The sequence below is a fragment of the Hyalella azteca genome, unplaced genomic scaffold (genome assembly GCF_000764305.2).
Source record: "Hyalella azteca isolate HAZT.00-mixed unplaced genomic scaffold, Hazt_2.0.2 contig5927, whole genome shotgun sequence".
In the NCBI taxonomy this organism is placed as follows: Eukaryota; Metazoa; Arthropoda; class Malacostraca; order Amphipoda; family Hyalellidae; genus Hyalella; species Hyalella azteca.
The window spans coordinates 309,486-333,611 of NW_025936103.1; the positions used below are offsets into that span (position 1 = coordinate 309,486).

Genomic DNA, 24,126 nt, shown 5'->3' on the forward strand with positions numbered 1-24,126 from the left:
TAGAACCTAATTTACTCGATATTCGAACCCAATTTACTCGAAATTAGAACCTAATTTGCTAGAAATTAGAACCTAATTTGCTCGAAAATAGAACCTAAAAAGAGCCTAATTTTTCGTGACCTGAAATTATTTCGTCAAGCTTACATCATTTCTATGGCTTCATCGGCGGCCGTTACTCTAAACATTGTAAACGTTCCATGTTCCGATTGCTGATATCATGGTGTCCGTGGTATTTTCAATACAAATTTTCATGACAATGTTTTAAAAAACATTTATCATGCACACCTCAGCACTTATTAGCACTAACTTCCATGCATTTATTAGCACTCATTCTCATGCACTTTCAAGCACCTGGCTTGGTTATCTTCAATTCTTTACTTGCAAACGCCAGTGCAATAGACGGTGACAATATTCCAATGGAAATATTTTTAAATCGGGAAAAAATTTTGCGCACTCCACTAAATTCTTCTACCGGCAAAAATTTATTTCGACGTATAGTCCACTGTTCATTAATTCAACTGGAAAACATTCTATAGTTTTTAAGCGGCGTAAATGATATTTTTATTTCTAGAATAAGCTTTCGAAGTTAAAATTGAACACCTTTTTTTATTTGTGATTTTTTTCAGATATTGTTTCAATTCACGTAGAAGAAGAAGGCCTTGTGTTGATTATTATACTATTATTCATGCGCATTTTATTATTTATGCTCAGGTACTTCAAAAACCACGGCCGTCGCGTCCACATCACATCAACATCATTCTTGCATATGATCACAACCTTCCGGCAAATACTGATGCAGCAAAGAAGCTCTATTGTTAACAAGAGGGACAGGTACGAGTTCAATATAGTGATTACAACTTATTTCCCCCCTTTCGTTTAGTGATTACAACTTATTTTCAGTTCGTTTAATTGAAAATTTAGTCAAGCATTTCAAACATTGTTTGAAGATTAGGAATAATGATACTTCAATTTATTTGTTATTGATTTTCTAGAGTCCTTTTCATTGCTTCGGGGACGGTGCTTAAATACTTCTTTCCTGTACACTGTTCTTACTTGGATGTCATTTTATCTGTTTCAGGGGCAGCCAATTACTTGAAATTTCTAAGGCCAAAAACCTTTCTGCCCATGGTAATATGATCATGATGAATTTGAATATTTACTGGGAGTTCATGGCCTGATATGTAAAAATGCTTCCAATTCAAGATATTCAACAAACCCCTATACCAACAGCGTTTTAATTTACTCGTCCATTTAGAAAGTTTCTCGATGTTTTAGAGTAGCGAGTCGGGACTTGGGATGGGCAGCAAGACTGCCTAAATCATTAAGATATTTTTCAGTTAAAAATATCCTTCCTTTTAAAAAATATCCTTCCTTTATGGTATTTCAGATATGTTTGCATAGTTACTAACTTTTACCTCCCAATCCTAAATTCTAATAAACTATGTATTATATTTTAAATGACCGGAAGAAGTGAACGGCTAATCCGGAAATTCTGTCTTATAATACCGGCAGTGGCGCAGCAATGCTATTGACAGATTCTAACATAATTTATTGGGCTTTTTATTTTAATAGACTAAATTAAAACACTGATAAATATTAAACCGACTGCACTTATTCAAGACAGACAATTTATACGAGGCTAATCCGGTAAAGTCTGTCTTAATACCGGCAGTGGCACTGCAATGATATCGACAACATAATTTAACGGGCATCTATTTTAAGGTACGTGACTGGGCTGTGACGCAGCAGTGCTATCGACAGATTCTAACATAATTTAACGCGTTCTTTTATTCTAAGGTACGTAACTGGGCTGCAGAAGCTGCAGGAAGCTGAACAGCTCATACTTGAGCTGCAGATTGAGCTGAAGAACCTGCAGCCTCAGCTGCAACAAACTTCCTGCAACACAGAGGCTCTCATGATCAGGATAGAGCAAGATACAGTGATTGTCGAGAAGAATAAAGAGGTAGGAAATTTATTTCGGATACCGAATATTTATGAATCATAGGTTAATATTCAAAAATAATCAGTCCCTGCTCTAGTTAAGACTGTTATTAGACGTAAGTCCTCTAAGCATTTACAAAGAGGTAGGAAATTTCTTTTGGATATCGAATATTTACGGATCATAGGTAAATAATTATACTGAATATAATGTCCGCAAAATTTCACAATTTATCTCTTGAGCATAGTTTTTAAACCATTCAATACCAGACGTGGTGAAGACGAATTATTTTTATACGTGAAAATTTTGACTAATCATGCTTCCTACTTCAGAACGTTTCTAACGCATTTTCTCATTTATGGGAAAAAGACGCTATTGTGTTCGTCATGTCCGTCTGTCTGTCCGTCTGTCCGTCCGTCCATCTGCTTGACCGTCTATTCGTCCGTGACTTCACGTTTTCGTCGACGAAAAAATGCGCTCTCTGTCACTCACTGCAATGAGTACCGAGTTAATTTTTTTTTCATTTGTGTTAATGGTTTTGTTTCCATTTCCAGCTGGTGGCCGCGGATGAAGCGGTGGCTAACCGCAAGTTCGCTGACGCGCAAGCCATCAAGGATGACTGCGAGCGGGAGCTGGCCAAGGCTGTGCCGGCGCTGTCAGCCGCAACGCTGGCCCTCAATACCCTCAGGCAGGAAGACGTACGGGTGGTCAAAGCCATGAAGAACCCGCCTTTTGGCGTCAAATTGGTACGCGTGGATGCTTGAATTGTTGACGTTTTCAATATATTTTATTGATATTACGAGGCAGGAAGACGTACGCGTGGTCAAAGCCATGAAGAACCCGCCTTTTGGCGTCAAATTGGTACGCGTGGATGTTTTAATTGTTGACGTTTTCAACATATTTGATTGAGATTATAACAGTTTCCTTGAGCTAAACTTGTTGATGTAGGAACTTTTCAGGGCGGTGATTAATGTTTGGGGCAAAAAAAATAATCGGCGTTGATTATTATGAGTAGAAATTTCAAATGTCTCTATTTTACTGTTATATATTATAATTGTTAGCAAGTACAAAAAAGTGATCACCGTTGTTTATTATGAGTTGAAATTTCAAATATGTCTCTATCTTATTGTCATATATAATATATTTGTTTGCAAATAAATTTTAAGTTCATTATCATTAAGGAATATTTATGAGTTGTAAAGAAAATGACGAGAGTTTAGGGTTAGACTTGTGGCCGGGACTTATTTATGGCAAGCACCGTACAGTATTTGCGAGTAATAAAAATTGGCGAAGTTCAATTAGTTGAACTTCCAATTCCAATCCAATTCCAATATGCTAATACATACATGCATGCTCGGTAATGTATTTATTAAAACCATTCAAACTCTGAGAAATAATTTCATTAAACATTAGTGATTGGCAAGCGATTGACTAGTGGAAGCATGCAATGGACTTGTCACTGAGTTTAAATTTTTTGTATATATTTTGTGTGATTGCAATATTTAGGATTAAAAAAATCAAAGTTCAACAACAGGAAAATAGTTAATAATTATAGTTTTTACCAGGGAAAATTGTAATACATTTTATCGATAATTAGAATATTTCCATTGCCCGAGTTGTTAGCAATATTTCTGTTCCAAACAAAATTTTATTCGGTCTTTCCATTAAGCTTTTAAATGACCGGTGGTCACTCAATGAATGACCAATGAATGATCAATGCTTTTTCTAATTATTCATTCCTGGACAATGAACCAATGAATGAATATGACCAATGAATGACCAATGCTTCTTCTAATCATTCATTCCTGGACAATGAACCAATGAATGAACATGACCAATGAATGACCAATGCTTTTTCTAATTATTCATTCCTGGACAATGAACCAATGAATGAATATGACCAATGAATGACCAATGCTTCTTCTAATTATCCATGTCTGGAGGTGCTGGAGGCCGTGTGTGTGATGCTGGACGTCAAGCCGGTCCGGGTGCCCGATCCTGCAGGATCGGGCAAGCGGCTAAAGGATTTCTGGACGCCATCACAGAAGCTGCTGGGGGACCTCAAGTTCCTACCCATGCTGATGGAGTACGACAAGGACAACATACCTGAGAAGACGGTGAACGTCGTGCGTGAGAAGTGAGAAGGCTAACATGTTTCATTTGACTAAGAATAGTGAGAAGGCGAACATGTTTCATCTAACTAAGAAAAGTGAGAAGGCGAACATGTTTCATTTAACTAAGAAAAGTGAGAAGGCGAACATGTTTCATTTGACTAAGAAAAGTGAGAAGGCGAACATGTTTCATTTGACTAAGAAAAGTGAGAAGGCGAACATGTTTCATTGGATCAACTTTTTTTGTAGTTTGTAACCCGCCCACACAAGTTTTTTATATATTCATATATAATAAAAAATATTTTAAAAAATATAAAATATATTTTTCATATGTATTCATATAGTTATATATTCATATGTATATACTGTGTATAATATTAACAAGTCTTTTTACGCATCTACTACATATTTAATATTAGTCATCTCAAAGTTCGTTAGCTTACGGCATTAAAAACGTGAACGCAGAAAGAAACACCTTCTCACTCCAATATTTGTTGAAGTTCCGTAGATGAAAGAATGTAATTATTCTTGTTAATATTGTGGTGGAAATTGAAGGCGTTTCAATCGTGAAATTTGTCTTTGCTTCACTTACAGTTTAATTGATCAAATGGCATCTAAATTATGATTAACACTTAAGGTAAACTCTAATAGAATAATTATCGTTTATGATAACTGGGAATTATTACAGGGATTTTTGTACTTTAAGTTTATACTAGCACGACATTCACGCTAATAAGATAAAAATAAAAATAAATAATATAACAATAAACTTTCAATATGAATGATTTAAATAATTTTACAGATATTACAACCACCCCGACTTTGACCCTAAGAAGATCCGTTCGATCTCCGCCGCGTGTGAGGGCTTGTGCCGCTGGGTGCGAGCAATGGTCGTCTACGATCAGGTCACTTCCTAGCTCAATAAATTATATTTAATGTACTCGTATATCATCGTAATGTAAAAATTTTCTTTGACAAATTTAAATTTAATTTACTCGTATATCATCGAAGTATAAAAATTTCATTACACAAGTTTAAATTTAATGTACTCGTATAACATCGTCTTATTAGGAGGTGTGGGTCACGGGTGTCACGGGTGGAGGTGTGGGTTACGGGTGTCACGGGAGGAGATGTGGGTCACGGGTGTCACGGGTGGAGGTGTGGGTCACGGGTGTCACGGGAAGAGGTGTGGGTCACGGGTGTCACGGGTGAAGGTGTGGGTTACGGGTGTCACGGGAGGCGGTGTGGGTCACGGGTGTCACGGGTGGAGGTGTGGGTCACGGGTGTCACGGGTGGAGGTGTGGGTCACGGGTGTCACGGGTGGAGGTGTGGGATCTAATGCACTTATTTTTGAGGTGAAGCCAGTGCGAAGGCTGTCAGCCACCAGGCAGGATAAACCAAGCAGAGCAATGAATATGATTTTTCACAGCTAAAATTTTTTTCCTGTAACGAATTATTCATTTTACAGTGTTCAAGATTCCAGAATCTAGACGAAAAATGTAAAATGCAAATGATATGGATGGTTATTTGAGAAGTTATATTCCAAGGGAAATATTCATCGAAGTATACGAATAACTATCATTCAATTGTATTTTGTAAAATCAAACAGTGAAATCCTTCCCATTCAAAATTTACGGACTCGGCAGCTTCTGATTTGGATTGCCGGAAGCTGGGGCGACTCTAAATTTTGCTAGGGTTATAGGTTCTTTTTTTATAGGTTCAAGATTGGCCGAAGGATTCAAGAAACGAAGCCTTATTTCGTTTTCCAACTTGTCTTCAATGTCATTTCTTATCCTCAATGTTTTACTGCGAACAGGTGATTAAAATCGTCGCTCCTAAAAAAGAAGCTTTGGAAGCAGCAAACCAGGAGTTGGCAATACAAAACAGCAGACTGGAGGAAAAGAGAAAAGAATTGAGGGAGGTGAGAGAACTGGCCGCGACCCACTGAACTGTCCAACAATTTATATTTTATTTCTCTAAATATTTGCCGAGTATTTCTTATACAAGAAGATGATTGAAATAAGCGTAGACAACTAAAAATTTGACAATTGATAACAATCGCAAAGAATTTATTGCGAATTGGTTACATTATTATTATTATTATTCTCAATTTAGAATAAATATTTATTTATCACTTGATAAAAGAGGAGTTGAAATCGAAACGGTTTCGTGAATTTTTTTTGTGCCTTTCGTTGTGGGCTAATTTCATTTTACGCCCGCCTGAGAATCAAGTAAATTGAATAATTATTATTTCGTAGGTCACTGATAAACTACAGAGCTTGAATGACGAATTCACGAAGAAGCAGAAGGAGAAAAAAGACTTGGAAGACAGCATCGTAAAATGCGAAGAAAAAAGAGATCGTGCTTCGCGAATAACAGGTGGACTTGGTGGAGAGCGAGACAGGTGAAGAACTTGGGTCTAGTTAACCATTTAAGAATTAAAATTACTTATTCAGACAATGCATCGGTAAAAGTTTAAATTCGGTAATCGGTAATCTCCTTTTCTCCAGTTCATAATAGATGAGCGAGGCTGTGCCATCTGTTTATATTCTATTCGATCTGCAAGGCTGAGCCTTCTCTCTACGCCCACAGATGGAGCGCAGCTGCCGCTGAACTGAGTGTCAGTTTAGAGAACATCCTTGGAGACTCTCTGCTCGCCGCTGCCGTGTTAGAGTACCTGGCGCCCTTCACGGTAGAGTACCGCCACGTGAGTACCTGTGGCACCCTTCACTGTAGCACTGTAGAGTACCGCCACGTGAGCACCTGGCGCCCTACACGGTAGAGTACAGCTACGTGAGTACCTGGCGCCCTTCACGGTAGAGTACCGCCACGTGAGTACCTGGTGCCCTTCACGGTAGAGTACCGCTACGTGAGTACCTGGCGCCCTTCACGGTAGAGTACCGCCTCGTGAGTACCTGGCGCCCTGCAATGTAGAGTACCGCCTCGTGAGTACCTGGCGCCCTGCAATGTAGAGTACCGCCACGTGAGTACCTGACGCCATTTACGGTAGAGTACCGCCAACCGCCACGTGAGTACCTGGCGCCCTTTACGGTGGAGTACTTACACGTGAGTACCTGGCGCCCTTCATGGTAGAGTACCGCCACGTGAGTACCTGCATGGCGCCCTTTATGGTAGAGTACCGCCACGTGGGGACCTGGCGCCCTTCACGGTAGAGTACCGCCACGTGGGAACCTGGCGCCCTTTACGGTAGAGTACCGACACGTGAGTACCTGGCGCCCTGCAATGTAGGGTACCGCCTCGTGAGTACCTGGCACCCTTTGCGGTACAGTACCGACACGTGAAAAACTGAATATTCACAACCCTTCTCTACTACTTTACATCCCTATATACTCGTGACTTAATTATCGTTATGTCAGCACCTGACAAGATTAACGTAGCACCACTCATGTACGCTCAAAACCAGGGGCCATACTTTCAAAATTCGCTAAGTTAACCTAAGTATTTCCGCTCTATTTTCTTGTCTATGATTGGTGGATTTTGCTTGAAAGGCCGTCAAAGATTGGCTAATGAACTTACGATCTCTTTACTTTTTTTTAAAGTATGGCTTCTGATGCACTAGTTGAGAATTGCAGAGTCTATCCCTTCTAGCGAAGTTGTTTTATATCTTCTACGTGCGTCATCAATCCCTTCTGTAATGTAGCGCACACTGGAATAAACACGGAAAACCACGCTGCCGACCATGAAGACGGAAATCGGCCAGAGAAGAAAAATAAAGCCAGATTCTATTTATTGTAGCAGTTAAATTGTAGCCAAATGTCTGCAATTAACTGTTATGATCCAGACTCACCTGCACACTCAAGCGTATAAATCTGTAGATCGTCATTACAGAATGGCAAATTCACTCAAATTTTATATACATAAAGCATCGCATGTTTTGGACTCCATTCACGCGTCAATTTGTGCGCCGAGTGGTTTCATTATAGGAACTTCCCTGCAGTTGCGTTAGCTTCGTCTAGCGATTATTTTCACATATCATTCTCTCGGTCTCGGACATTTCTGTCTGACTTACTTTCCCGAGCTTGAGCTCACGTCACACATTCTTGACAGAGTCAACAATAGTTTTGAAACTTTCATTTATAGCATATCATTCCACTAATTTATTAATGTGTCCCTTACACAACGTTTTAAGCAGACCTGTTATCGGCAACATTGTTGATGTCCATTGCATAAAAATGTACTATAATAATTATTCTTGTAGTAATTTCAATTGTTCACGGAGATGAGGTTGATCCTGTTTACCCCTGAGCAGGAGAGCCTGGAGCGCTGGAGAAACGACTGCGTGTCGCTGGCCATCAGCTACAGTCCTGTGTTCTGCCTACAGCGTCTCTTGGCTGATCCTGTCGAGGTAACTGAAAACCTTTCTATATTTTTGTGTATTGTGTACATTTTTTGTATATTTTTTGGTATATTTTGTATTTTTATATATTTTATTGTATATTTGGTATCCTGCACTACTTGTCGAAAAAATTGTAAGATGAGGAATTAAGATCATAGTTCGGTATTACTCTGTACTTTGTTTTAACGGTGTAGTTTGAGAGAATAAAGGTTGCACTGTCATCGCAAGATCAATTGTTAAATGAATCCTTCCTTAAACATTCCGTTCCTTTAGAAAATATATTCTATATAAAGATATACATATATAACGAACATAATTATAAAAATATGTATAAAAATAAAATTTAAAAATATATATAGAATAAAATTGAAATAATAGCGTGGTAGTGTATTATGTCACATAATATTGTATGTGACCTAATATTATTATGTATTATATGATGTCACATACATAATATAATACATAATAATACATACGTGGTTGTGTATTAGTGTTTATCTTAATGCAAAGGTACGATCTTGGCACCTCAGCGGACTGCCAGTCGATAAATATTCCGTCGATAACGCCATAATCGCAACATCGTCGCCAAGATGGCCGCTCATCATCGACCCACAAGGTGGGAACAGAGCCAAAATAATTCATTGGTAGAATTATTTATTTCCCTTAAATCATATGTCAAAATAAGTCGTTATAATAATTATTTATTTCCATTAAATCATATTGGTTCACTCAGAAATGATCTGGTCTTTAGATTTTTTTGCATCGGTAAAAAAATAATTATTAAAAATTTATGGTTTGACGGTAAATCAGTCGTTATTTGACAATACGAGTTGTCTATAAGCTCAATCAATAAAAAAATATAGGAATGCCATTTTAATTTTATCTGCACAAATGCTGTAATTTTCATAATATACATATTTTATATTCTCAAACGAAAGAAAATCGCTCTTTCAGGAGAAGCTGTGCGCTTTATCAACTCATTAGGGACTCCAAAAGATGAAGTAAACCCGTCAGAAGGCTTAGAAGCAGACCAAGATGACGGCCTGAACATGAAATCCGACATCGAAGCACGACAAAATCAAGGCAATTTCGATGCTGAAGTCTCCTCTGAAGTTGCCACTCCCGCCAGAAGTGCCCGGCCGGTACAAGTGATAGTCTGTCAAGCCACCGACTCCACCATGGTGGATAAACTGGAAGCAGCTCTCAGGGACGGAGCTACGTTACTACTGGAAAATGTTACTGACTCGATCGATCCTGTACTAGGTGAGACCTTGTCTGCTTTCAAGCTTTTTATGGAGTCGTTCTGAAACTATGAGATATTATAGCTGATTTTTTAAATTAAAAACAAATAACTTGGCTGTTTTACCCAAACTCACGAGCTGTTATAACCCTGCCCGATTCTATCCAGGTAAAATCACCCTGATTCTACCGGGTCGCATTATTTAATCGGCAACATATTAACTATAATGCAAAGAAAACCAGTTAGGCCCACTCAAAATTTATTTTAAACTCGTGCACCTATTTGGGTTGTGTTTTATGATAATACTGTGTTTAAATTATTTTTGCTTTTGTTAAAAAATTTGAAATTCCGAAAGTTGTTACCGTATTCGACGATATTAAAACATCAGCATTATTATTATTTATTTTTGGTAAAGAAATTTTAAAAAGAGCATTTATGTCATTCGTAACTCGGTAGATTGCAATATACCATTATTTAGTTTCCTTATAGTTTGACTAAACTTGGAAAACCAGACCATTAAGTACATAAGCTCATTCGTCTACCAAACACGAAACCTCAAACAAGGCTGCATTTTTTCGTGGCTAAAATGCATCAAGATGAAAATGACTATTAAAAGCCCTACATTGAAATCGTTCAAAATCAACTTAAAAGATGGTATCCCAATATCAATAGATATTATCCCGATATTCGGAAGGTGAAAAAATTTACCACTAAAGAAGTCTGTCGTGTGGCCCTACTTAATCTTCCATGTTTTCGTCATCCTTTCACTTTCACGGTCTTTGCTCTGCTCATAATTCCCCATAATCTGTTTACAACTGGCGAACCGAAAGTATAACCCAGTGGTTAAAATTCAGAGTACCAAGATTGGAGCAGAGAGGTGCGGGTTCGAGCCCAGCTCTGTGTGCCAGTTTCTGGTCAGAATCGGCAAGGAGGCCGGGCGGTTAAGCAAAGCAAAATTGAAGCAGTGAGTTGCGAGTTCAAGCCCGCAACAAGCTGTGGATGTTCTGCAATATTAAGAATAGGCGGTAGGCCTGCGGCCTACTAAACGCTGCCGCTATATATCGCTGTACCCTCAACAGACCCGGTGCTGCTGCGACAAACGTTCAAGCAGCAGGGAGTGGAGCACGTCCGCATCGGTGACGCGGTCGTCGAGTTCAACTCGCACTTCCGCCTCTTCATGACCACGAGGCTAAGCAGTCCTGACATCCCGCCTCATGTTGCCCATAAGGTGGGTCAAAACTACGCCGCTAAGCAGTCTTAACTGTCGCTCATTGTGGTCCATAAGGTGGGTCAAAACTACGCCGCTCAGCAGTCCTAACTGTCGCTCATTGTGGTCCATAAGGTGGGTCAAAAACGCAACTCAGCAGGCCTGACTGTCACTCTTTGTGGCCCATAAGGTGGGTCGAAAGACGCCGCTCAGCAGTTCTAACTGTCGCTCATTGTGGTCCATAAGGTGGGTCAAACTACGCCGCTCAGCAGTCCTAACTGTCGCTCATTGTGGTCCATAAGGTGGGTCAAAACTACGCCGCTCGGCAGTCCTAACTGTCGCTTATTGTGGTCCATAAGGTGGGTCAAAACTACGCAACTCAGCAGGCCTGACTGTCACTCTTTGTGGCCCATAAGGTGGGTCGAAAGACGCCGCTCAGCAGTTCTAACTGTCGCTCATTGTGGTCCATAAGGTGGGTCAAACTACGCCACTCAGCTGTCCTAACTGTCGCTCATTGTAGTCCATAAGGTGGGTCAAAACTAAGCTACTCAGCAGTCCTAACGCACTACCTAATTGTGCCAGTAAAAGGTGAGTCAAAAGTAATTAACTGATCAATCCGGTATCCGTGTCGTATTTCCTATAGGGTCAGAAATTACTAGGATTATCTTTTTACTATATTGGATGCACATTTTGAGCTGTCGTATGCACGTGCTTCACTTTGAACCTTCCTCGTATCAAGATAAAAACAATGAGAATCATTTTGCAGGTGAGCTTGCTGAACTTCAGCACCACCGAATTGGGCCTCGAAAGCCAGCTGTTAGGCCTTGTGGTTGGCGAAGAGAAACCTCAACTCGAATACCGAAGAAACCAACTTCTTCTGGAGACCGCCAAAAATCGGAGAGACTTACAAGAAACTCAGGATGAAATCCTTCGAGTTCTCTCTACGGCAGGAAAAAATCTTTTGGAGGATGAAATGGCCATTGATATCATGGCTTCAAGTCGGGCTTTGTCCAAGGAAATTGCTTCCAAAGAAGTGACTGTGAGGGCGACGAATGAAGAGATCGAGAACTCAAGAATAACATACCGGGATGTGGCCAGTCACGCTGCCCGAGTATTTTTCTGTGTGGTAGACATGAGCTCCGTTGATGTCATGTACCAATTCTCACTGCCATGGTTTCTCAAACTCTACCTCCAGGTATGCATGAATAAAATACTAACTTTAATTGTTTTAATCAAATATTCGTTTTCACAACCCTTACACATATAATTAAAAGCAAATTAAGCCAACGGAAGAAATTAATGGGATAATTTCAAGAAAATTATAGGTTGTGAATAAAATTGTATAAAAAATTAACTTCAACTTCTGTTATAAAATTGCGATTGGGATGAAATAATCAAAAGATTTATATTGATCTGGATGCCTTTTAATGACTTTTACTGAATTACATGGTCTAATCAAACTAAATTTGTAAAAAAAATATCTTTACAGCAAGAGACGAGAAAAATGAAATGTCGGTTTAGAATTGAAACTGACACTCATTATAAACAAAAAAATTCTGCCGGAAAATTAAAAAAAAATGCAATAGTGCATTTTTTCCATAAATGAGAAGATGCGCTAAAAAGAAAATAATATAACATTTAAAATGTATAATGGCGTCTCCATCGAGTTTTATTATAAAGGACACACAAAAGTCTATTGTAAAACGATTGGAGTAACATTAACGGTTTCAAGGAAATGCAAAATGTAATGAACTAAACTTACTAAAGCAAACTCACTCTAATTCTGCTTTGTTGTCACACTATAACACTTCACGGCTGCACTCATTACTACATTATTGCAGGATTCATTGTCAACTAATTATTTTCTCAGGCTATCCGTGAGTGCGGAGGCTCAGATGATCGCATCCACAGCATCAACGGGCGGGTGACGTCATCCGTCTACGCTGCGGTTAGCCGCTGTCTCTTCGAGAAGCACAAGCTGCTCTTCTCACTGCTGCTCGCTGCTCGGCTGTACCTTTTAAAAGTAGGCTTCGCTATCATCAATAATAGACAGAAATGCCTGAAGAGCTAGGCATTGTGCAAAATATAATTTTTTGAAACATTCCTCCATTTTCATGAAAATTACTATTTATATTATTTTTTAATGCGATTATTTATTTGTATGAAAAATTTTTGGCTAATGACAAAAATGAGTTTGAACTTCACGAGGCTACCCAGTATCATAGTTCTTTAATGTTTTCAGCACCCGGCTTCGAAAGACACTTGGAACTATTTGCTTTCTGGAGGCTCCAGAGCACTGGAAATTCAAACCAACTCCAATCCCTGCTCGAGTTGGCTTCCCGACACATCGTGGCGAAATGTTTTAGGAGCGGCAACTTTTCCAAGCCTCGCAACTCTGCAGCATCATCTCAAAGAAAACAGTGACCAGTGGCAGAAAGTCTACGGATCTTCCTCACCTCACAAGGAGACCTTACCCGAGCCGTACGCTGGTCTCGGGGCTCTTGAGAAACTGGCTATCATTAAGTGCTTGAGACCCGACGCTCTGACAGATGCTGTGCAAGACTTTGTTTTGAAGGTGAATGAAGCATTTAAAACTTATGACTTCGATACTAAAGCCCGATTTGTGTCATATTGAACATTCCGACGCTACGCTTTTCAATTGTTGGAGAAAATATGTTTAACGGAGGTAGTGTACACTATAAGCGGTGTTGGTCCCAGAGCAGACTTTTACTTACTGATCACAAATGAAAGAGAGGGTAAATAAAAATCTTGTATGAAGTTCACTTGCAAGTTCGGAGCTCACAAAATATGTTGCGGTAGTTGCACCTATACAACTGCAATGAAACTAGAGAACGTAGAATACGGGACGAATGTAATGCTAAACATAAATATAACGCAATACTAAAAATATTTATGACCCCAAGACATGTGTACACGCAACCTAATGTTCATTGTTGCAGCTCGTAAATTCTAATTAAATCGTCAATGAGCAACCTACCATAAGTTATTTAAATTGTTACAGCTCTCGTGCAAATCTTGTTGAAGGCCTACTTTCTGATTTGATGCCCCACTCAGTTTTTCGGAACTTAGGCTATATAGCCTTAAAGGGATCCTCAAATTCTAGCAATTAATAATTAGGATTTGAACTATGACCCTAATTCTTGTTGTTCGTGACAAAATATCCTGCGACTGCGACGTCCTTTGAAAGTTGTTTTATACATTGTGAGTTTAACTGCAGGTTGTTTTCAAAAAGTCAACAGTAAAGCTTCATTTTTTTCTTGCCTTACATTAAAATAACAAATGGAAAACAATATCAGCCGAAAACAAAATTAGTATACAATATCAGTCGCTGCATATCACATTTAATTTTTCCAATCACACCATAGAAATTCTTAGGTGAACTAAATGTAATTTATATTTTGGGGGTCACGTAGTATGCGATTTCTGGCAGATATTGGGGGAGGACGCCCTCGAAGTTGGTCCCACCTCCATGGCCAGTTTGCTCGAGAGCTCCACGTGTACAACGCCCCTCGTGCTGCTCTTAGCTCCGGGGTCTGCACCGCTCAAGGAGATCCTGAGACTGGCGCAAGAAGTCGACGTCCCCGATGACTTGGTCTTTGTTTTGTCCATCGGGCAGGGGCAGGTAAGCGTAGTTTTTTTTCTGTTATATTTGTCGCGGTAGTTTCCGTTACACAGATTCTAGTTTACACAGATTCCGGTCAGCGTCTCGTCACTTTGTCTTGTCCATCGGACAGGGGCAGGTAAGCGTGGTTTTTCCAATGATATTTGTCGTGGTAAGGCGGTATTTCTAACGGGAATTTTCAATACAAATTCCGTTTAGCGTCTTGTCACTTTGTCTTGTCCATCGGACAGGGGCAGGTAAGCGTGGTTTCCCCAATTATATTTGTCGCGGTAAGGCGGTAGTTTCTAACGGGAATTTTCAACACAGATTCCGGTCAGCGTCTCGTAGATCATCCGGCAGATTTTATTATGTATTACTTTATTGTTCACCGCACGATCGTCATTTATTTCGCTTCCGAAAGCTGCAAACGTGGTATCTCTTTCTCATGGCAGCATCTGCGTTATTATCAACGTACTCCTTGTTTGCGGGTAAATAAAAGACACTCAAAATAGTCAAACAAAATTATCTTGCTTGTTTTAGGGATTGAATTTAATAGAACTTCTGAATTATTCCTTTTTATGGCACTGAGGTTGTAAGGTACATCGGCTCAGAAAAAAGTTTTACTTTTTAAAGGGTATTAATAACTTGGTGAATTCCAGTTTTTGTTAGATTAAATTGAGATTTTGCATAAATGCCGAACAATCTCGTGCAGGAAATTGCAGCCGAAGACAGTTTGCACCGCGCTGCAGAAGCCGGAGGCTGGCTCGTGCTGCAAAACTGTCATCTCTCAGACAAGTCGTGGTTGCAGCGTTTTGCAATGCTGTGCAATCAAGTATGTCTTAACAAAACTACGCATGGATCTTTCCGGCTTTGGATGACGAGCTATCCTTCCGAAGTTTTTCCTGTGACGATACTCCAGGAGGGGGTGAAAATGAGCTGCGAGTCTCCCTGGGGCATGCGAGCGAATATTTTACACACTTTTAATTCGTACCCCGTTTGTGATCAGGATTTCTACGACTCTTTCCGCATGTCCCCCAAGGCTAAGATTTTCAAGCGTCTTCTCTTTGGACTTAGCTTCTTCCACGCGCTGATTTTGGAGCGCCGCGCCTACGGTGCGTTAGGGTGGAACGTTCCTTACCAGTTTACTGATGCTGATTTTCGCATCAGTGCCTTGCAGCTCAAATTCATTCTCGAGGAAGCCTCAGACTTGCATTCAACAAAAATTGATAAGCCCGCATGCAGCCCCGAAATACCCGGTTCTTCATCTGAACCAAAAAATTCTGAAAGGTCATTTTCAGGTATTGGAAAAGTTGCAAGTGAAACAAATGAAGTTATCGGAGTTACAGCCAGCGAAACAATTGAAGAATCTGAACCTGGCGACTTTGATGTACGACCGCAATTGGACGCACTGAAATACCTCGCTGGAGAATGTAACTACGGAGGAAAAATAACTGATGCTAGAGACAGGCGTCTCCTGCATTGTCTTCTGGCTAAAGTGTACAACGAGGCTGTTTGTTTCCAAAACGGGTGAGCTTAAATTTACAGTAGAAGCAAAAAGTTCTATTAAGGAATATTAATTCTAGAAACAAGTTTTGAAAACGCCACGTCTGTATTTAAACAGATGGTCATAAATAATTGATTTGTTGACAGGATGGTTGCTATGCATGAATTAATTTGATTACCCATCCAACCAGCGTGATTTTACTCTCTGAGCAAATGAAAAACCACAACTTTAGATTATAAAGTTCATTGCATTTTACTACGTTAATGAGGAATGAGCCGTGTCTATATCTCCATTGAAGTAATCATGGCGATGCCCAGCAATTATTATGTGTCATTGACTCGCATTTTAATACTTCCTGTTTAAAGTTCAATACGTTAATCCTAAGTCCAGTCTTCAGATTAAATTCATCACCTTTTTTAGCCTGGTGAGTGGTGAGATTAAATACTACTGTCCTCTACCAAAAAAGTTGTTTTTCATTTCTGAATGTTGAAGAATACCCAAATCATGATGGCTTTGCCAATACATGTTATTGGCCAAAATATTGTTGTATTTTATTGATATTAGAATAGAATAGAAGTGTCGGCGTTGAAGAAATATGCCCATGGCCTGTTGCCGATTCTTGAATTTTTCGTGACTTGATTCATAAGGGATCCGGCCTTTTGAACCCGATCTTTCCATAACTGACGATTGATTGAGATAGCTGCTGGACTTTTTGCCTGGTGCTGGACTTATTGCCTGGTAATTTTGTTTCACCTAAGAGTGGTGCTGGGTGAAGGGTTCACGGTACCCGATAGCAGCAACCTCCATGACGCCATCGCGCATGCGTGGACGCTCCCTGTGATGTCTGGAGCAGCAGTGCTTGGGCTTCATCCTGACTGTGACACCGTCAAACGCAGAGATAAAATCAATCAAGTATGCAATTATTTGATTTATAATTTTAATTACAGAATTATTATTTGGCGGGCAGGCACTTGATTTAAGTTTTATGAAACTAGGCCAAACCATTTTCGTCTGACAAGGAGTGAAATAAAATTGTGTCGGCCGCACGGTTGGCCAATTATCATTTACTTTTTTATTGAATTTCTAGCTGTTATCGAAGTATTTTCATTCATTTATACTTAATTCTTTTGAAGAATGTAGTTCATTTGTAGGCTCATTATGTCATTTATTATTTAAATTTGAGTGAAAACTTTTGCTGCCAAAAGCTCTTCGAAAGCATGGCGGCTCTGGAACATAACTTCTCGAACTCGGCCTGCCTTGAAGAACAAGTCGAATCCGCTTCTGGTCCACAAAAAGGCTCCCCCAAGCTTTGCTCCTCTGGAACAACTGTCGGTGATCCTCTTCTGGGCACCATATCTGACCTCCTGCAGCGGCTACCGGAACGTCTTGATGGCCTTCCTGAGGACGATGATGCGATGCTGAGTTCGGATGCGGACAAGAAGACGTCAACTCTCTTGGCAGAGTCCATGAGGCCAGTTCTAAGACAGGTGAATCAAGTCGTACAGTCTAGTGCTGATAAGTTGTTTTACGAAGTGTTAGTGGACCAAAAGTTATTTTGCATCTGCTGAATAAACGAAAGACTCAGTTAAATTTATTGCCTCAGAGAAAACCGTTACAGAAGGTTTGAAACGTTCTTGTATAGATTTTGGAAAACAATAACGCTGCCGGATAAAAAATTTTCATAGAATCTTACAAATTAATCTGCTGCAATATGTAAGGTTGTAGATTTATGGTAAATTAAGATTTAATGTCTTAATTAATTTACTGTCCGTGATCTTGTATAATTAGTTAGAACTTGATCAATATTTCAATAATTTCCAAAAGCATTCTGTTGAAACTGTTGATGCAATTATCTTTCATACTCCGTTCTTTGTTGTCTTAGGAAATTTCCCGCTATAACGAACTACTTTCTGCCGTCCGCGCCGACCTGTACCGCATGCGTGACGCCTTGAGTGGTGAGACCGCCATGACACCCGCCGTGCAGGCCTCCGTCGACGCCCTCAGGAGAGGCGAGGTGCCGCCTGCCTTGCTCCACAAGTCCTACCTCTCCAAGAACAGACTCGCGCCCTACGTCGACAACCTTGAGAAAAGGTAGTATGCTGAGGACCTTAGCAAGAGGTACGATGCGGACCTTGACAAGAGGTATGTCGGGACCTTGAGTAGAGTTCCGTTGAGGACCTTGGGAAGAGATACGTTGGAGACCGTGAGAAGAGGTACGTTTAGGACCTTAACAATGGGTACGCCGATCACCTTGACAATAGGTACGTTGAGGGTCTTGAGGAGAGTTCCGTTGAGGACCTTAGCAATAGGTACGTCGAAGGACCTTGAGAAGAGGTACGTTGAAGACCTTGGGAAGAGATACGTTGAGGACCTTGAGAAGAGGTACGTTGAAGACCTTGGGAAGAGATACGCTGAGGACCTTGAGAAGAGGTACGTTGAGGACCTTGAGAAGAGGTAGGTAGAGGACCTTGAGAAGAGGTACGTTGAGGACCTTGAGAAGAGAGGTACGTTGAGGACCTTGAGAAGAGGTACGCTGAAGACTTTAACAATAGGTACGTCGAGGACCGTGACAAGAGTTCTGTTGGGAACCTTGAGACAGTGTGCGTCGAGAACCTTGAGAGAAGTTACGTAGGGAACCTTGAGAAGATATACCGCAGGGTACATTTATTATTTTCTTCTCTTATTTTTTTTGCAATGTTGAAAATGTACTTTGGAATGAGGTTAAATGGTTTCTGGTCTTCTAATTTAAATTTTCCCTGTTGTTTATCCGGTATTTCTAAATTAATTTAATTCTTAATGTAGACATTTTCTTCGCTCAGACTCCAGTTCACGCAGCAGTGGGCGGTGCAGGGGGCGCCGCCCGTGTTCTGGCTGGGGGGGCTGGCGGCCCCCCAGGGTTTCCTCACAGCCCTCCGGCAGCACTTCGCCCGCGCCCTTCGTGCTGCCATCGACGATGTCTCCTTTAGCTTCACCGTTCGTGATAATGCTGATATATTTATCGAGAAACGATATTAGTTTGAATAAGAACTTTTTATTATAAATAAATTTATTAATTGTTATCTAATGATTGATTGTATTTCTAAAGACAAAATGTCATCGTATTAAATGTATTAAATAAATTCATATATCATTTTGAAATGAAAATTACTTCCTCCGAATCACAATTTAAAGGAGTACTTCTATTTTTACATATTCTCCAATAGGTACCATTAATACTAGTAATAATCAATTCATCATACCTAAACAATAAATTTTGATTGCAATATTGCTAACCGTTTCCTTCCTCCATGGGCAATACACAATACATTATTAATTTCGGCCAAACTTAAAATAACAATTTTTACTAAAAATATTGCTTATTCGATTCGTTTTAAATGTGTATATTATGTTAATTATTATGTATTATACTAATTATTGTATAAATATTAATTATTAACATAATAATTCATAATCTATCATTAATTTCAAACAATGTTAATATAATAATCATTGCTTCATTATTTCATTTCTATTGCCTTCAATAATTTTATTCAATAAAGCGTATTTTGTGTTATTTTTCAGGTCACCGACATTGAAGTAGAGGACATTGTCTCCCAGATCTCCTGCGCGTCGTTTGCCGACAAATTAACGAAGGTCGGCGTACTTTTTGAACGCTTATTTCTTGTACACTTCTGTGGCTTTTTTTATCCTGAAAGCAGTTTTTTGTAACGAAATTTTTGCCAAGTAATCAAATTGTTCAAAATTCTTACTTTTAAGCTCAAGGAATTCTTTGTACGCGTATTTTTTGTACACTTTTGTGGCTTTCTTTATCGTCAAAGCAGTTTTTTGCAAAGAAATTTTCGTCCCCTATAATCAAATTGTAAAATTTTTTTACAAAAAACTGAACGAGTATTCGCGTTCTGGGTCTTAGCATGAAAATGTAATTAAAATTAAATTACAAAGGATTAACGCCTTGCACGAATACAATTATTACTGTCAAGAATTTGTCAACTAGTAAGTTTTTTATCTTAACTGCAATATAATATAATATAATATAATATAATGTGATATAATATAATATAATATAATATAATATAATATAATATAATGTGATATAATATAATATAATATATTACACTCGGCAGGCCGCCGCCGCTGGACGCTCCGAGGAGCCCTCGCCTCGGAGCTGCGACGGCGTGTACGTTTGGGTGAGGCGCTTCAATTATTATTTAATTTAATATAATTCCTATAATTTAATTGCGTTTACTTTAGAATATTATCGACGGAATTTTATATTTTGATTTAATTATTACTTGGATCATCAAGCGTGTGCTTCAAGCACTTATTAATTGAGTTATGCTGGGTGATTCAAGACTATACGTAATAAAGTTTACTCTGTCATTGTAGCGTAAAAAAATTAATCCATGTGTTTCATATCAGTATTTTTCTCTACAGAAAGATGCATGTTTTGTTCTTATTTTATCAAAAAAGAGGTATTTCTTTTCTTATTTTCCTAAAAAATAGGCATGTTTTTCTCATATTACTGAACTCTAAAGCTTTTTTCGTGTCAATTCAACTTATAATCGTTTTGCAGAGATTATGCGAGACTGTTGGTATCTATCTAATCCAGGCCAAAACTCCTGGAACATTATCGTGAATGCACAATGAAAAATATCATCAATAAAATCCTTAACACAAAATCATGACAAAGGAATATAACTCAGTACTCACTGCAGTGAGTGACAGAGAGCGCATTTTCTCAAAATCGACGAAAACGTGAAGTCACGGACAGACGGACGGTCAGACAGACGGAGAGACGTACGGACAGACAGACAGACAGACGGACATGGCGAGCACAATAGTGCATTTTTTCCAAAATGAGAAAATGCGCTAAAAATATAACTCGGTACTCACTGCAGTGAGTGACAGAGAAAACGTGAGGTCACGGGCAGACATACGGTCAGACGGACGGACGGACGGACATGACGAGCACAATAGCGCCTTTTTCCATTTGTGAGAAAATGCGCTAAAAATATCAATTGAAAAAAAGTTTTAAGCTGACATGAACTGCAGGGCTTTTACCTGGAAGGCGCAAAGTGGGACAGGAACCAAGGATGCCTGGTGGAGCTGGACGCTGGGTGCGGGCGAGGCTTCCTGCCTGTGATGTGCATCCTACCGCGTCTAGGACATCAAGGATGTCCGGACCCCGAAGTTGATACAGTGAGTACATCTGTGATGTGCATCCTACCGCGTCTAGGACATCAAGGATGTCCGGACCCTGAAGTTAATACAGTGAGTACATCTGTGATGTGCATCCTACCGCGCCTAGGACATCAAGGATGTCCGGACCCTGTAGTTGATACAGTGAGTACATCTGTGATGTGCATCCTACCGCACCTAGGACATCAAGGATGTCCGGACCCTGAAGTTGATACAGTGAGTATATCTTTGATGTGCATCCTACGTGCACAAACTTACTTCGAAGTATCCGGCCGCATTTCAGGCAGGGCTTCCAATAGTAGTTTTACTTGATCAAATTCAGTAAATTACCGAGGCTGAACAGTCATTGAACAATTACCGAGTCCCAATGACTGATGCGGCGTCCCGTGCATCAAACAGTATGCAATTCACAGAAGCTGGCACAGAAGTAATATCGCCAAGTCACACGGGCACCAAGTGAGTTGCTGTCGTGGAGTCATGCAACGAACTGCCGAAAATTCTTGATATGGAGGTGAAGTAAAGTAGCAGGGGCGAGATTAGTTCGTCATCAAATGTTCAGGTTGTAGCTACTTTATACGTCACCCAGAATCAAGGAAGAGAACAAAAGGTTACGGAAGCTATGACCTGTAATTAATCAATTTTAAAAATATATCATAGTTTTTTTTAGTGTGTAATATGTAGTCTCTTTTAATGTTAATTTGATTGTTAATTCCTCTCATACGATTGAATTTCTCAACAGCCGATCTCGACAGTCTCGCCTCCCATGTACGAGTGCCCGGTGTACCGCACCAGCGACCGGCGAGGTCAGTTGTCCACCCTGGGCCACTGCACCAACTACGTCTTCGACATCACCTTGTCCAGTGGCAGTGAACACCCGCACACCTGGGTGATGAGGGGCGTGGCCGCCCTGCTGCAGCCTTAAACCGTTGCAGCAGCAACCGTTTCCGGGCCTTAAACGTAGTGAAGTCCCGTAGTGGAAACGAGCCTTAAACGTAGTGAAGTCACGTAGTGGAAACGGACCTTAGACGTAGTGAAGTCACGTAGTGGAAACGGACCTTAGACGTAGTGAAGTCACGTAGTGGAAACGGACCTTAGACGTAGTGAAGTCCTGTAGTGGAAACGGGCCTTAAACGTAGTGAAGTCCCGTAGTGGAAACAAACCTTAGACGTAGTGAAGTCCCGTAGTGGAAACGGACCTTAAACGTAATGAAGTCCCGTAGTGGAAACGGGCCTTAAACGTAGTGGACGTCCCGTAGTGGAAACGGACCTTAGACGTAGTGAAGTCCTGTAGTGGAAACCGACCTTAAACTTAATGAAGTCCCGTAGTGGAAACGGGCCTTAAACGTAGTGAAGTCCCGTAGTGGAAACGAACCTTAAACGTAGTGAAGTCCCGTAGTGATCCCGTAGTGGAAACGGGCCTTAAACGTAGTGAACTCCCGTAGTGGAAACGGACCTTAAACGTAGTGAAATCCCGTAGTGGAAACGGGCCTTAAACGTAGTGAAGTCCGTAGTGGAAACGGGCCTTAAACGTAGCAAAGTCCCGAAGTGGAAACGGGCCTTAAACGTAGTGAAGTCCCGAAGTGGAAACGGGCCTTAGACGTAGTGAAGTCCCGTAGTGGAAACGAACCTTAAACGTAGTAAAGTCTCGTAGTGGAAACGGGCCTTAAACGTAGTGAAGTCCGTAGTGGAAACGGGCCTTAAACGTAGTAAAGTCCCGAAGTGGAAACGGGCCTTAATGACAGATGCCAGTCATCTGTGACTGGCATCAGACTGACTGCATCAGTCATGACTGATGCCAGTCATCTGTGGCTGGCATCAGTCATGACTGCATTAGTTATGACTGATGCAGTCAGCCGTGACTGGCATCAGACTGACTGCATCAGACACGACTGACTGACGCAGTTGCCGACATCCATAACTGTAGATATTGAAGGAGTTTTATGGCTGTGTAGCAAAAGTTTATTAATTAATAATAATCCAAGACATCATCGAAGGAATTGATTTAAAGCGAGTGAGAAATGAACTTGCGTGAAGGATGGTTGAAAAGACAATAAATATTACCAAATGATTATCAGGCTGAAATTGAGTGTCCAGTCGTCATCAGATGAGCATTAGCAAACTATAGGATTAGATGCAATTTGAAAAATTTTAGTGCGGTCATCGTCGTTTCTTTCGTTCTCGGTCCGCAATAACGAACTCGCTATTTTCCTTACCGAAACTTCAGCCTAAATCCAGCTCATTTACTAGTAAAGTTCAAGAAGTTTTAAAAGTTTACTATATTTTTCAACCTCATTCTTTAACTATAAAGAAGTTTCCTCCAAGTTTAACAAATTTTAAATTTGTAAAATTTATTGTTTTAGCCATTTTGCCAATATGGTCCTCGTTGAAATTCACGCACTTAACGATGTTAAATTTGTCTAGATGACGTGCAAATTTTGTGATCGGAGTCAAATGAATCCAAGTTAATTTTTATTCATGTTGACCCAACATATTTGGTTTTTCGGTCGGTTTCGTTACAGTCAATGTTCGAAGGCTTGGATTATATGTGTAATCCACGCGACCGCTGTAGAGTTAAGCCGTTTTTTATAATTTTAATGAAACGTTATGCGCCTCTGACATGCAATTAATTCTTCTACGTTGAAGTAACGCAATAAAAATTAATTTAATGGATTTTTCCTCAGATGCACTGTTAGAAAAATTACCGTTAACGGTATTACCGGCGTTTCAGTGGCCGGTCGACACGTGAAAAGAAACACCGTGTCGCCGTTTCTATTCTAATTTAACACTAGAAATCCATAAAACATCTGATAAAAACGGCGAAACAGTTCATTTTCACGGGGCGACCGGCCGCTAGAATGCCAGTGGGACCGTTTTTTCTAACAATCTGCGTACACTTCGCAGGTCTTGCTAAATTCAATGAATAAGTCTACGATGCTATAGCGTCTTTA

General features: G+C 40.1%; 1 protein-coding gene across 1 annotated transcript; it reads left to right on the plus strand.

Moving 5' to 3' along the window:
• The first annotated feature begins 793 nt into the window (after positions 1 to 793).
• Positions 794 to 22,330, plus strand: LOC125177946 (dynein axonemal heavy chain 3-like). The gene is made up of 26 exons (XM_047880691.1): positions 794 to 831; positions 1,798 to 1,963; positions 2,494 to 2,627; positions 2,662 to 2,800; positions 3,883 to 4,076; positions 4,853 to 4,955; positions 5,867 to 5,971; positions 6,309 to 6,454; positions 6,643 to 6,757; positions 8,321 to 8,416; positions 8,918 to 9,023; positions 9,362 to 9,670; positions 10,727 to 10,875; positions 11,621 to 12,049; positions 12,725 to 12,877; positions 13,097 to 13,429; positions 14,306 to 14,497; positions 15,189 to 16,003; positions 16,739 to 16,892; positions 17,186 to 17,467; positions 17,863 to 18,071; positions 18,800 to 18,953; positions 19,542 to 19,613; positions 20,105 to 20,167; positions 21,033 to 21,179; positions 21,919 to 22,330. The coding sequence occupies exons 1-26, from the start codon at positions 794 to 796 to the stop codon at positions 22,099 to 22,101; spliced, it is 4,986 nt and encodes a 1,661-aa protein (XP_047736647.1). The 3' UTR covers positions 22,102 to 22,330.
• The last annotated feature ends 1,796 nt before the right edge of the window (positions 22,331 to 24,126 follow it).